At 42.2% G+C, this 14,454-nt stretch overlaps 2 protein-coding genes and 1 long non-coding RNA gene across 3 annotated transcripts; 2 read left to right on the top strand and 1 right to left on the bottom strand.

Annotated features, from left to right (window-relative positions):
- Positions 1 to 2,981: 2,981 nt before the first annotated feature.
- Positions 2,982 to 6,212, bottom strand: LOC125592667. The gene is made up of 3 exons (XM_048768006.1): positions 4,877 to 6,212; positions 3,638 to 4,603; positions 2,982 to 3,262 (listed from the first exon to the last, which is right to left on the bottom strand). The coding sequence occupies exons 1-3, from the start codon at positions 6,210 to 6,212 to the stop codon at positions 2,982 to 2,984; spliced, it is 2,583 nt and encodes an 860-aa protein (XP_048623963.1).
- A 762-nt stretch (positions 6,213 to 6,974) lies between these two features.
- Positions 6,975 to 8,113, top strand: LOC111209345. Its single transcript, XR_002660994.2, has 2 exons — positions 6,975 to 7,350; positions 7,583 to 8,113. It is a non-coding gene; the product is annotated as an uncharacterized LOC111209345 (long non-coding RNA).
- A 4,016-nt stretch (positions 8,114 to 12,129) lies between these two features.
- On the top strand, positions 12,130 to 14,193 carry LOC106417825 (ethylene-responsive transcription factor CRF3-like). Its single transcript, XM_013858564.3, has one exon. The coding sequence runs from the start codon at positions 12,927 to 12,929 to the stop codon at positions 14,010 to 14,012; it is 1,086 nt and encodes a 361-aa protein (XP_013714018.1). The 5' UTR covers positions 12,130 to 12,926; the 3' UTR covers positions 14,013 to 14,193.
- The last annotated feature ends 261 nt before the right edge of the window (positions 14,194 to 14,454 follow it).

Here is a 14,454-nt window from a genome sequence, read left to right as displayed (position 1 = left end):
GCGTCAGGGGCTTCGGATCTCTCCGCCCTCAACGATCGTGAAAGCGACCGGAGGACTAGCTTCTCTTGTATGCTGTTTCTTTCTTTTCCTCCCCCGGAGGACTTGTGTTTTGCTTTTTGTTATTTTTTCCAACTCTTCGAATCGTATTAACTGCTTATCTTTTATTGTACTTGTCTATCAAATGCATGGTTTCTCAAGATTCAAAGTGACTTTGTTTGTTTAGTATAAACGTTATTCGAGATACCGAATCATTGTAGTGTTAAGCTCGTCATGACTTTGTCTCGGTCGATCTCTTTGACTCGCGATCGTTCGTCATTTGAGTTTCGTTATTAATTATGAGTTCTCGACGTTGACGGTTCCAAATCGATCCTAACGTAATTATCGAGCGTTCGGTGGGCCAGACCTTACTTAGTAAATTACAGGGTGAGTTGGAGTCATTGTCTCGCCCGTGTTGGTTTAAATCGCAATACGGTCGACTCCCATGAATACGTGTCTGATCAGAACATATCCAACGTGGGATGCGAGTACCGATATGCTTGTTCGAGAAGCCGGGGCGTGCTCGTGTAGGCATCGCTTAAGTGATCGTCTGCTTCGGAGATCGATTCCTCGGGGAGGAGGTTTTTTTTTTTTTCATTCGGCTGGACCTCTTTTCTTTTGGGCTGCCTACGTATCCCTTGTGGGAATCAAGCCATTCGTAGTTCTTAGATTGTGAGTAAAAGTGGCCTTTGAGGCGCATTTACTCGGTTTTTTTTTTTTTTTTTTTTTAAAAGCGAGTAAAAGTGGCCTTAGTGGCGCATTTACTCGGTAAGGCGTTCGTCTGACTAAGGATGGAAGAGGCGGAGATGTTTGGAGTTCCAAGCTCTCGGTACTGCTTCGCCTGTTGAAGTCTCGAGGCGGTATACTCCTGGTTTGATGACTTCGACTATCTTGTATGGTCCTTCCCAGTTGGCTCCAAGCTTGCCGGCTTTTCACTCCTTAGTATTTTCGAAGACCTTTCTTAAGACAAGATTGCCCATTTCGAGGGGACGCGATTTGACCTTTTGTTGTAGTAGCTCTCGATTTGATGCTGGTAATTCTGGATACAGAGTAGTGCTTGGTCGCGCTTTTCCTCGATTTCGTCGAGTGCGTCGAGCAGCATGTCGCGGTTGAGTTCGACGTTTTGTGGCATTCGCGATCGGCGCAAACTCGTCACATTCACTTCTGCGGGAGCCATTGCCTCGACGCCGTAGGCCATCAAGAAGGGTGTAGCCTTCGTCGCTCCACGAGGAGTTGTTCTGTGGGACCACAGGACACCGTCTAGTTCATCTACCCAGCAACCTTTCTTTAAGTCGAGTCGTTTCTTCAGACCGTCGATGATGGTCTTGTTCGTCGACTCGGCTTGGCCGTTACTTTGCGGGTATCTCGGGGTCGACATGTTGAGTCGAATTCGCCATCTGTCGCAAATCCCTTGAAATGATGCGAGATGAATTGTGAACCGTTGTCTGTGATGATCTCGTATGGGAGCCCATGTCGGCAGATTATGTTCTTCTTCCAGACGAAGTTTTGCACCTCCTTGTCGGTGATGCTGGCATAGGCTTCGGCTTCAACCCACTTGGTGAAATAATCTGTGAGGACCAGGATGAACTTCTTTTGGCGAGATGCCGGCATCAGACCGATGATGTCCATTCCCCATCGCATGAATGGGTATGGAGCAGTTAGGGTATGAAGGAACTCCCTTGGGCTGTGTTTGGTGGAAGCGTGACGCTGGCATTTGTCGCACTTGCGCACGTATGTCTCGCAGTAGGCGTTCATGGTTGGCCAGTAGAATCCGAGATTCTTTACTTTTAATGCGAGAGCTCGTCCGCCCGAGTGATTGCCTGCTGCTCCTTCATGTGTTTCGGCCATGACTAGTCTCTGTTTCTTCGCCGCGTATACATTTGAGTAGCACCTTCGTCGCGGTCCATCGTGTAGTTCCCCGTCCATGACGACGTAGTGTGCGCTACGTCGCTTCAGTCACCGCGCGTCCCATTTCTCGGTGGGCAATAAACCTTCAGCGAGGTAATCGATGAGTTCCTTGCGCCAATCTGTCGGCTGATCATCTTGCGAAGGAGGTTCTGCTTCGTCGATGTCCATCGCTTCGCTTATCGCTGCTGCAATCGCAATCTGCTCCACCTTCGTGTCGATGCTCGGTTTCTCGATTTTATGGATTGGGATTGTCCTCTTGACTTGATCGTGTAGCTTGCTTCCTAGAGCAGTGAGGGCATCGGCACAGACATTTTCTCCGCGAGGAACCTTCGTGAGTTTGAAGAACTCGAAGTCTTGCGTGAGGTCTTGGACGAGTTTGAGGTAGGCGTCCATCCTTTCGTTGCGGACGTTGTAACCGCCGAGGTACTGGCTTACGACAAGTTGAGAGTCGCAGTAAGCGCTGATTCTTTTGGCTCTCACTGCCTTGGCGAAACGGAGCCCTGCGATGAGGGATTCGTACTCAGCTTCATTGTTTGACGTAGCAAAACCAAAACTGAATGACTGCCGGATGAGTTCTCCTGTTGGTGATTGCAGTTGCACTCCTGCTCCCGACCCTTTACTCGTGGATGAACCGTCGACGTGAAGGATCCAGTTTACACTTGGTAGGATGTGGTCTTGCTCCAGCTCTGGTGTTAACTCGATCAAGAAGTCGGCAAGGACCTGCGACTTTGCTGCTGTGCGATTTTTGTACACGATGTCATGTTCGCTCAGGTCCATCGCCCATTTAGTCAACCGTCCTGACTGGTTAGTATTCTGCATAACCGTTCGGAGTGGTTGGTTGGACAGTACTTCAATCGTGTGCGATTGAAAGTAGGGTCGCAGTTTCCTGGCCGAGGTGACGACAGCTAAGGCCATCTTTTCGAGTGTTGGGTATCTCGTCTCCGGCTCGGTCATTCTTTAACTTGTGTAAAAGATTGGTTTCTGTTCTCTCCGATCTTCTCGAATGAGCACGCTGCTGACGCCGGAGGATGTGACGGCTATGTAGAGAGACAATGTGTCGCCGGCTTCTGGCTTCGATAGTACTGGGGGGTTGTGAGGTAATGCTTGAGTTGATTGAACGCCTCCTCGCACTTTTCGTCCCAGACGAATCTCTTATTGCCCCTTAGTAGCTCGTAGAAGGGAAGACACTTATCGGTTGATCGCGAGATGAACCTGTTGAGAGCTGCTATGCGTCCGGTTAGTCGCTGTACTTCGCGGCTGTTTTTTGGGCTTGGAAGGTCGAGGATCGCTGAGATCTGCTTGGGGTTAGCCTCGATTCCTCGTTGAGTGACAATGTAGCCGAGGAATTCTCTCGAAGTGACACCGAAGGTACAATTGGCCGGGTTGAGCTTCATCCCGTAGTTGTTCAAAATCTTGAAGCAGTCGCGTAAGTTGTTTAGGTGATCGTCGGCCTTGAGCGATTTGACTAACATATCGTCGATGTACACTTCCATGGTGTTGCCAAGCTGATCAGCGAACATTCGGTTGACGAGTCGCTGATAAGTCGCGCCGGCGTTCTTTAGCCCGAAGGGCATCACCTTGTAGCAGTAGGTCCCTCTGTCGGTGATGAATGCTGTCTTCTCGCGATCGTCGGGATGCATCAAGATCTGGTTGTATCCCGAGAAAGCGTCCATGAAGGTTAGGAGTTCGTTACCAGCAGTTGATTCGACGAGACGATCGATATGAGGGAGTGGGTAACTGTCCTTTGGGCACGCCTTGTTGAGATCCGTGAAGTCGACGCATATGCGCCATTTGCCGTTTTTCTTTTTGACGACAACCGGGTTAGCCAACCATTTGGGGTATCGGACTTCGGTAATGAAACCCGCGTCGAGGAGCCTGTCGACTTCTTCGTTTACGGCTTTAGATCGTTCTGGACAGAGTTTTCGTCGCTTCTGTCGGACGGGTTTGAACGTCGGGTCGACGTGCAGTTCATGGGAGGTAACTGCGGGGTCGATCCCCTTCATGTCGGAAGCCTTCCAGGCGAACGTCGAGGCGTTGTCGTTGATGAAAGAGATGATCCTTGAACATATGTCGTCGGACAGGTAGACGCCAACTCGGTTGATTTTCGTCGGGTCTGACTCATCGATTGCGACTTCGCGAACTTCCTCCTTTTGGGGGTATATCTTGTGGAGTGGTTTACTGACGGAGTTGACAAGGGAAGCCTGTTGCTGCATCTTTACAGTTGCGATCAGTAGTTCTCTCGCAGCTTGTTGATCTCCCCGAATCGTCTGTGTTTTGCCGTCTTTTCCGGGAAACTTGACGCATTGATGATAAGTCGAAGGAACGGCTTTCATGGAATGCAGACATGGTGTTCCGAGTATGGCATTATAAGGTGCTTTGGCGCGGATGACGGAGAACTTGACGGTGCGGGTTATACCACCTGCGTATACTGGAAGACGAATTGTCCCGATCATTTCCTCCGAGGCTCCGTTGAAGCCGGTGAGCGTGCGAGAGGAAGGCTTCATCTCCCTAAAATCAACTCTCATTTTGTCTAGTGTGTCGCGAAAGATGAGGTCGACTGAGCTGCCGGTATCAATAAGGACTTTTGCGACTAGGCATTCACCGATGTCAAGGTCGACGAGGAGTGGATCGTTATGTGGCATGTGGACGCCCTTGTTGTCTAGTGCCGAAAAAGTGATCTGGTGATCATTTTCTACTGGAGAAGGCCATTTTTTAGAGGTGGTTGCTTGACGTTTGTAATCTTTGATGGCTCGAACCGAGTCACCGCAAGGTAGTGATCCGCCCATTATGACGCTAATATGCGGGGCTCGGGTAGCTCACAATGATTCGAGTTGCTTCCTCAGATCGTCAGTTGTGTTCTCGAATTTAGGAGTTTCTGCAGGCTGTTTCTTTTTTGATTCGAGACGTCGTCGCAGATCGGATCCTTTCGAACGGTTTAGTTGGATCCGCAGGTCGCCGGCCTTCGAATTGAGCTGGTCACGAAGGTCGCCAATTTGACCGACTCTCCGGGCGTTGCACTTTGAGATGGTCGCACGGAGGTCGGCGGTTCCTGTGCTTTCGTTCGCGGCGCTCTTTCGCTTCAATAGAATGCGCAGGTCTTTATCTGTTGTCGAAGGAGCGAGAGACTGCTTATCCTTGCTGTCCAATTTATCGCGCAGATCTGGTTGCACTGTCGGGACGTCATCATCAGAGGAGTCACAAGGGCGAGAGAGTATGACTTCCACTCGTCGCCGGCGACGCGGGTGTTCGTCTTCTGACGAATCGTTGGCGGGGCCGACGTTGTTGACGGGAGTGCGCTCAGGGCTTGCTCTTTCCTCGCTCGGGGCCGTGTTCTTTTGAGACTTTTGTGCCTTCTTCTCCTTGTTCTTACTCCAGCTTTTGGTGTTTTTCGGTGTCGTAGGAGACGTGGGCATTTGGATTGTCCCATTAGTGATCCCGTCGAAAAACTGCCCGATGAGGACCTTGCATTCCTTCGTATCATGGGAATCCCTTTTGTGGTAGAGGCACCATTTTTTTGGCTCCTCGGAGTTTGAACTCGCTGGTTCGGATGAGCTTGACTGCTTCGGAGCGGAGTCTCGATCCCAGTGGTTCCAGCCTTTCTCTCGCGTGATGGCTGCTGATTTTGGAGATTCCTCATCACCGACCGAGCTAACGTAGCCTCGCTTCTGAGTGGTATTTCCACCGGAGGAGTGCTGGCGGGGCTCGGGGTGGGTGTCGTTTGTTCGGGCGGGTCGCTGTTTCGCTGCTGCTTCTTTTACGAACTTTGCTCTTGTGTCTTCTTCCATACGGATAAAGTTGTGCGAGCGAGCGATGGCATCGGAGACAGATTTTGTCGGGTATCGGTAGAGATCCTGACGGAATGTGGAGTCGATGTGCAAGGTGTTCATCAAAGATTCGACGGCGATATGGTCGGGAATATCAATCTTTGAGACAATAGCTTTGAACTTCTCCACGAAGTCGCGGAGGCTTTGGCCGCTGGCGTGAGTGAGGTTCCACAAATCTGACACGGTCGCTTCCTGGTTGGTGAACATGATATAATTCTTAAGGAAAGCCGTTGAGAGGTCGTGGAAACAGTCGACGGAGTTTTCTCTGAGGCCGGTGAACCAAGTAAGGGCCGGTCCTTCTAGGGTTTCGACGAAGAGTTGGCAAAAGCCGGCGTCTTTGTCTTCGTCGGTTAGGTTTGCGCGTCGCATCGCTATGTTGAAAGACGTGACGTGAGTAGAAGGGTCAGAGAGACCTTTGAAGGTTGGAAGACGGAGTTTCTCCATCTTCTGGAGCCGCACGCCAGTAACCTTTCGCGTGAAGGGTGTACGAAGAGATTCCGCGAGTACATGCTCGATTTGGGGCGCGGACGTCGTCACCTGGTGGATCTTCGAATTGATGTCGAGGACCGACTGTTTCAACGCAGCTAGTTTGCTTGCGGTGTGCGCGTTGATGTCGTTACCGGCGCTTTGGTTATCGTTATCCCGCGTAGGTGCTACGTTGGTGGTTCGTTCTGTGGCGAACAGGTGTCGATGATACTACGCCGTTGAAGCTTCGGCGTTTGCAGCGATAGGAGCAAGGATCTTTGCTATCTTCGTGATTTGGTCAACTGCCGCCTTCTGCACCGCTTCTTGTAGGGCAAGGCGTGCCAGGATAGTTTCCATAGACGCAGGAGGGGGGAGTGGAGTTACTGGTGTAGGCGTAGGTGTCACCTCTGGAGCCGGCGTCACCTCGAGAGCTTCGCGCTCCTCGCCTGACGAAGAACTGTCGTTGCTAACGACCATAGTTCCGACGTTACTTTGCTAGTGACCCCACGGTGGGCGCCAACTGTTTGATCGGAAAACGGTAATAAAGAAGATGTGGGTTTAACAAAGACGTCTTATTTATGGTCGAAGAAAACGTTCAGTCGGTTACAAGAGAAAAGAAGAGAATGCGACAGAGAGGAAGCCGTTGGCTCGATGAGCTACCGGAAAAGTACAACTAACGGCGAGATGAAGCAAAGGTGAAAACCCTAATCTGGCCGCCAAGTGTTAGTCAATGATTTTGGATCCTTCTCTCGTTGTTTCCCCTTTCCCTTATATAGTCGTCCTGATGTTTCGTCCTTGACCTAATTTACGCCATCTTGGTGGGCCTCCTCTGCTGGGCCGAAAAGCCCGTAAGCGTCCGAGCAGCCGCTGAGCCGAATATACTTCAGTCGACGATGATCGACTAAAAGTACTCAAGAGTCAAGCCGAGAGACCTGACTCTTGAGCCGACCGATTGACCCGTCGCTCTACCTAGTCTGGGCCAGGCCTTTCTATTCTTCGGGCCTTGTGGGGTGGTCAAATCCATCCTCTACAACTTCTTCCATTGAAACTAGTAAAACAGTATTCTGGCAGGTCTCCAGTGACTGTGTGGACTTGATATTTTTCTTTATACTATAAGGTAGGCTCTGTGGAAGGCTTCTGTAGCTTATGTTGGCCGTACCTTAGACTTGCCTTGTTTGTGATTGGAATGTGGCTTAGGTCTCTTTATTCTTATGGAACCTGTTTGGTCTTTAGAAAATGTTGAATTGTGGCTATTAGGATCTTTGGATTGGGCTCTTATCTGTGGTTCTTGGCCTTGTTTTATGTCCTCGGTGGTGACCATTTTCTGTTCGTGCTGTGGTTTTGGTTAGGACCTGTTGCTCGACCATTGGTGTTAATGGTTGTTTCTCTGATCTAAAGCTCTGGTGATGTGAAGTTGTGCTGTCCCTTGGGTTTTAAACAATGCTTTTTCTGGATTTTTTGGTAAGAGCATGTAGAGCTTTAGCTCAGTCACGTTCAGGTCTTTGAGCAGTTGATCGCGGACCGTCTTCTTCGTCGGCTGCTCAGGTTAAAGATACGTCGTCTTGTGGCTTCCTTAGAAGAAGTATGTTCTTAAGAGGCGTTGGCCCGTGGTTATCTGTTCGGAACCTATCTTGGAGTCTTATCTCATCTCAAATAATTTGGACTTGCTTCGCTTTCATGTTCATTCTGGCGTCCGTCATCAATCGGCTCTACATCTATATCGGTTGTTCGTGAGTTCCATGAGATCTAAGTGACCACTTCCTTTCTTTGTTTATGTCTAGCTAGTTTTTTTTCTTTGTTGATTCCATCTTTGGCTCAGAGAGGATTTGTTTACTTCGTCGGCTTTTGGCTCCGAAAAGATTACATATCTTTGCCGGCTTGGTGCAAAATTTTGTTCAAGTGAATATCAATCTACTAGTTGACAAAAAAACATATTTACAGAGTTTTTGAATATCTTGAGACGTACATTTTTAATCCAAAGATGTTTTATGCTCTACGTCATGCAGATATGCATTAGACTAGTAAGTAGCAAGTTTTAGTTAAACAAAAAAGTTTTAGTTTTCTGGTTAAACCATGTTTTGACCCAAAAAAATGTATACCTTTTAAGTTTCTTTACATATACATTGAATTTGCATTTATTTGAATTCTATGCATTTTAAGTAACTTTTACAACTCTTATAAAAAAAAATTCTCCGTTTATGCATATGGGTGTTTTAGTGTGTAAGCACATAAACAATTTAAGTAATAGAAAATATTTTTTTTCTTTGTTAAAAGTATGTGTACAGAGTACAACATCTATCCGAGAACAAGAGGTCTTCTCCAACACTGGTTCAGCGTACACAGCTAATTTTTTCAGATGTAGCTCCCATTTTTTTATTTTACTTGTACATAAACCCCTCTATGATGATAAATAAATTTAACACTTCATAAAAAAAAATGTATTTCTTCTTTTTTGGTATTCTGAGTATCATTGCTGGGTACATGTATTTATCTCTAATTTGACACAAATTGATGGGTCTGTATTTTCCTGGCTTTGTGGTTGTGTTCAGACATAATAAATCCAAGTCACATATTAACTAGATCCCGTAACTGACTTGTTAAGTTCTTGGTATTTGTTTCATTCAGTTTTAAAAAAAAAATTCACGCATCAATCAATAATTCACATTTGAAATTGCTACAACAAGCTATAGTAAATGTATAATTCATGCTACAATCAATAATCAATAATTCAATCATCAATCAATAATTCACTCTTGAAAAACTTGCTACAACAATAAAATATATTTCAAATATTTAGCATATTTAACCTGACTTAAAAAACAAACTATAGGTGATGAACTGATGGTTGTCAAGTGCTTTAGAAATGATGTAGAATATTTCTGCAGACAAATTTCCTTTTCAAACTTAAATCACTTTTATTATGCTTTAAAAATATTTTTTAAGATACAAATTTCTCTTCTTCTTTTTTTTTGCTTTATAAAGAAAAATAAATAAACACTTATGTCTTGGTTTTATAAAATCTACAAATAACTCGTTAAATCTTCTCAAACCTACAACCAAAATTCTATGGTAAAAAATTATACAGCTATAGCAAAAACAAATCCACAACATTAATTTTACAATAAAATATATAAAGTTACCGTCAATTCCAATCAAGCCCATAGTAAATGTATAATATATATTATACCCGAGTTTATATTTTTAATAAATTAAAACTATAACAAATACTTAAGATATATTAAGTTAATTATGGCTTTACAAAAAAAATATTATGTTCCCGGTAATTCCAATCAAGCCCATTGCAATATTAGTACTTTTCATACATCAAATTATGAATTAAAAATATCAATCACATTGCATAAGAAAAATATTTTTCCACTTCTTCAAAATTAAGCACTACTTAAAGTTGCAAAACCAAATAAAATACCAGAATGACAATCAGTTCTAACAAAAATATTATATTTCTTACGAAGCGGGTTATTGTTAAGTTGAGCAAATAAAGATGGGAAATAGTGAGAGTGACAGAGTATAGAAAAAACCTAGAGATGAATCACACCAAATTACAAATGGCGGTAAATCCTATGTTGCTTGCCACCTTACTTTTAGCTGTGAAATGATAAGATTTTCACATCGATACAGGAATGACAATCAAGGACCTGGACCGCGAGCCTGACCCGTAAATGCTTGCTGCAGAACGGGACTGGTCCTCCATTTGGTAAGTCCGCAAAATTGCGGGATTAACGGGACGGGTCGAAAGCGGGATGGGCTACAGGTTAACCTGCAAGATTTTGAAGACTCGCAACCCTAAGTCCCCATTTCTGCTTTCACCTAAAACATTGAGAGAGAGAGAAGGCGATTCGACTATATGTAACTCCGGTGATGGTGGTTTCAGGGTCAATGATGCTTCGGTCTCCCAAGCGCCTTCGATTTGCACCGGTGGAGCTTCTTCGAGTCATCATAAGAAATTTGAAAACTCACTTTCCACTGAAGAAGAAGATCTAGTTCCCGCCATGGGTTCTTCATAGTTTGCCTATATGTATTTGATCACATTATCATACATTTTGGAGTTTTAGGTTTCAATATATCTTTAACTGACTTCTATTATTCTTATTTGCAGAAGATGATGTTGATGGTGAAGAAGAGAAATCTTCATCTTTTTGTCGCTTGTTGGTGATAAAGATGAAAGAAAAAGAAGTGTGATTGGTGTTTTCTTTTTGTTTATTTTTGGGATTAGCATCTTTGATTTGGTGTTGGTTTTATTTAATTTTGGATTCAGAAAACTAAAGCATTTGTTATAAACTTATGAGTTACAATATTTGGATTCAGCAACTCAAATATTGTTTATTTTTAAAATGTTTGGAGTCTAACAAAAGTAAATAAACTAGTGTTTTGATCCAACTAAAATATTCAACTTACAAGTGTATTGCCTTATCCAGTTCAATCCTAGACTAAACTCACTTACTGATGCGTCATGAAACTGATAAAGCATCCTGAATCATGTCTTGAAACGTTCAGGATTGAAAAAACTCAACTGAAACCAACTCAAAAATATATGTTTGGTTCGCCTCCGAGTACATGGCAAAGCACCTATTGGATATTTTTTGGACATGCGGGTCTCGGTTTGGGTCCGGATCCTACTGAGACCCGATCGGATACCCAAAGTATGCGAAATATTTTGTGTATATTAGGCATATTTGGATATTTCGGATATATTTTTGGTATTACATATATTCTTTTAACTTTCAGGTTCGGATTTTCGATTATAGTTAAAATTTCAAAATTATAAAATATATTTCAGGTATTTAGATAATTTTTTGGTATTTTTTGGTTCATCGGGTCAGATTTCAGGTAAAATAATTTTTTTGGCTTTTTGAATATTTTTGAGTATTTTTTGGGGTTTTAGGTGTTTGGGGTTTGGGTGTTTTTGGGTTTTCTGGTACTTTAGATTTTTTTCAAGACATAAATATTGGAACCGTCCCAGCCTTATACCTACCAGAAAATTACAGGTATTTTACACGTATTTAAATTGTAAATCCGAACCGATCCAGACACGAAAGAAACCGGCTCATACCTAACCTAAAGATCCAAAATCTCAAGCCTATTCTCTTTCAGTATATTTTATGTGCATTTTATAAAAGTTACATTTGTTGAATTGGTGAGGCTTTGTATTTTTAGCAGATTTTTAGCCAACTTAATAGTATAAATTTTTAGCAGTTCTAATATTTTTTAAATTATCTTAAATAATAAATTTTTAATATCAATATTTTTATAAAAAATATTTGAACGTAATTTATAAAGTTTTATTTTAAGAGACACTTTGTTAAGTTGTTTTTATCAAATTTGTTTTTGTAAATATTTTGATATATGTTTGACAGTTTCAAATCACATTAAATTAAATGCAATCTTTTGGGGTTCAAAAGTTTAGATTTTGTTGACATGTAGTTGGCGTATATTAATAATAATAACATACAAATAAACATGGGTGAGAGGTCATCGTGAATATTGAAAGGGAAATTTTATCAAGGATTAAAATGTTCATATCAAAATCAATATGGTTGTCAATTTTTTAAACAAAAAAATCTATAAAGGTATCAAATTATTAGCAAGAGATGTTAATATGAGTATCCGCACAACAATATTGCTTTAGTTTCGTTGTATTCAATGTATCACGTATCAATATGGCAATTAACAATAATATAATTCAGTTAGAGAAAATAAAGATAACACCATAAAATAGATTTTTTAGAAAGAGTGCAACAATTTTTTTAAGTAGATTTTTAGGGAGTGATTTTTTTTTAATAGTATAGATAATAAAAATAAACAAGAAATCTAACTAATTTATTTGTAGAATAAACTCATATTTTAATTTTGTTTATGAGTTAGAGAATATTTTACTAAAATAGAGTTTAAAGTGAAAAATATAATGAAACTAAAGATGTTTTAGAACAGCTTCAAATTAATAAAAATGGTTGGGAGGAAGTCATTTGTTTTCATTATTATAAAATTACTGATAAAAGTGAAATAAGAAAAACAGGGACCGGGTATCTTGGGGGTCACGTGACATAAATTGCAAAGTTCAAGACTGAAAGCCACGCGCTGAGTCAGCAACAAGAGAGGCCAAATATCTAAAAACCAAATATCTAAAATTGCCACATGTCTCCATGCAACTTGCTATCATGAATGCGGCGTCCCGTATTTTTAAACACCCATCTTATTAGTCCTCAAGTATCCTTTGGTACTGACCCAAAATATCGAAAATGCCACTGATGGAGAAGTGAAAAAAGTATAGTTAATATCAGATTTTTCATTTTGTTATTAAAATATTAATGGCTAAAACGCTCTCTCTCTCTCCCATCTAATCCTATAAATGAGGATGTTAAGAGTGAGCATGAGAAGGTCTTCTTCAAAGTTCAAAACATCATCAAAATAGTAAAAATCACTGTAGTTCCAAAACACGTTTTCTCTCTTTCTCTCTCTCACTCACCAAAAGAGAAAAAAGAAAATCTTTGATTTCTTTCTCACTTCAAACAAAAAAATCTCGTGATATAATTTTATTCTTGATTCTCTCGAAATCTCCTCACAACAAAAAAAAACAAACCCCGAAACTTACCGTGATTCACAAGTTCTTCTTCCTTCTATAATCCCTTTCATTTCGTTTTGTTGATGCGAACATAGAGAAAAAAAAAAACTAAAATGATGGAAGAATATATTGATTTTCGACCACTGAAATACACAGAGCACAAAACATCAGTCACTAAATACACCAAAAAGTCACCGGCAAAAAATCCCTCCGGCGAAACTCGACCTGACTCAGTGAGAATCGTTCGTGTCTCTGTAATCGATCCTTACGCAACCGATTCATCAAGTGACGAAGAAGACTTCCTCTTTCCTCGCCGGCGAGTCAAGAGATTCGTTAACGAGATCAAAGTCGAGCCAGCCTGCAACAACAACAACATCAATATCACCGGAGTTTCAATGAAAGAGAGGAGGAGACTCTCCGATGAAACTCAATATCCGGCGACCAGTCGTCACCGTCGTCCACTCAAGGTATCAATCCCCTCCGCTCAAAATGGGAGGAAATTCCGCGGCGTTAGACAACGGCCGTGGGGGAAATGGGCGGCGGAGATTCGAGATCCCGAGCAACGTCGGAGGATTTGGCTTGGTACTTTCGAGACGGCGGAGGAAGCCGCCGTGGTTTATGATAACGCTGCCATTAGACTCCGTGGACCGGACGCTTTAACCAATTTCTCTATACCGCCTCAATCTCAAGAAGAAGAAGAAGAACCGGAACAACCGGTTATTGATAAACCGGAAAACAACATTGCAACGACAACAACAACAACAACAACAACATCCAGTTCCGAATCAACCGAAGATTTTCAACATCTTTCATCTCCTACATCGGTTCTCAATATCCGACCATCAGAAGACATACAACAACCGTTTAAATCAGCTAAACCGGAACCAGAAACTTCAGATGCACCATGGTGGCATAGCGGGTTTAGTTCCGGTTCAGGTGAATCAGACGATTCGTTCCCTTTGGATACTTCATTTCTCGACAGCTATTTCAACGAATGTCCACCTGAGATTTCAATATTCGATCAACCAATGGGTCAAGTATTTTTTGAAAATGATGATACATTCAATGATATGTTCTTGGGTGGTGAAATTATGATGATGAACATTGGAGAGGAGTTTACTTCATCCAGTATCAAAGATATTGGTTCAATGTTCAGTGATTTTGATGATTCATTGATATCAGATTTATTACTGGTTTAATATCATCAGCCAGAAGAAGCTTGAGAGAAACCATGAGCAAATATCTACGGCGTGACTGAGAAATTTTGATGTTTTTAATTATTTCTTTTTAATTTTAATAACTTTAAATTTTGTCTAAGAACTTGTAAAACAGTTTTTGAGAAATAGTAGAAAATAGTTAATGAGTTTTGTTTTATTGTTATTTAAATATGTTGTTAGTTGCACGAGCGTGTTTAGTTTTAAGTCATTTTTTTTAACATTTGCATTAATTTAGTTTGTAAGTTATTTAATTTTGAAAAGCCAAAGTGGCATTCTCTTTGTGAATGTCATACTATGAGGCGCAATTTACGGTCGTGGCCACTGAACAGAAGAGCTTTTGGGTTTGATTTTCCAAAAAGACTCTGTTATAGAGTTTTGCAAAATGTATATTTGAAGTTTCAAAATATTTTAATCCAAAACCAAA

Source organism: Brassica napus, chromosome C9 (assembly GCF_020379485.1).
Source record: "Brassica napus cultivar Da-Ae chromosome C9, Da-Ae, whole genome shotgun sequence".
NCBI lineage: Eukaryota > Viridiplantae > Streptophyta > Magnoliopsida > Brassicales > Brassicaceae > Brassica > Brassica napus.
This window is presented reverse-complemented; position numbering and strand designations above follow the sequence as displayed.

Bases quoted from the DNA above. Each gene is read 5' to 3' on its own strand.
- LOC125592667 (XM_048768006.1), bottom strand. From the start codon at position 6,212: ATGGAGAAACTCCGTCTTCCAACCTTCAAAGGTCTCTCTGACCCTTCT. The intron at 4,604-4,876 runs GTTCGAAAGGAT...TTTCGGCACTAG, and splicing joins CCTGCGGATCCAACTAAACC to ACAACAAGGGCGTCCACATG. The intron at 3,263-3,637 runs GTAACGAACTCC...TCACTCAACGAG, and splicing joins TCTCGTCGAATCAACTGCTG to GAATCGAGGCTAACCCCAAG.
- LOC106417825 (XM_013858564.3), top strand. From the start codon at position 12,927: ATGATGGAAGAATATATTGATTTTCGACCACTGAAATACACAGAGCAC.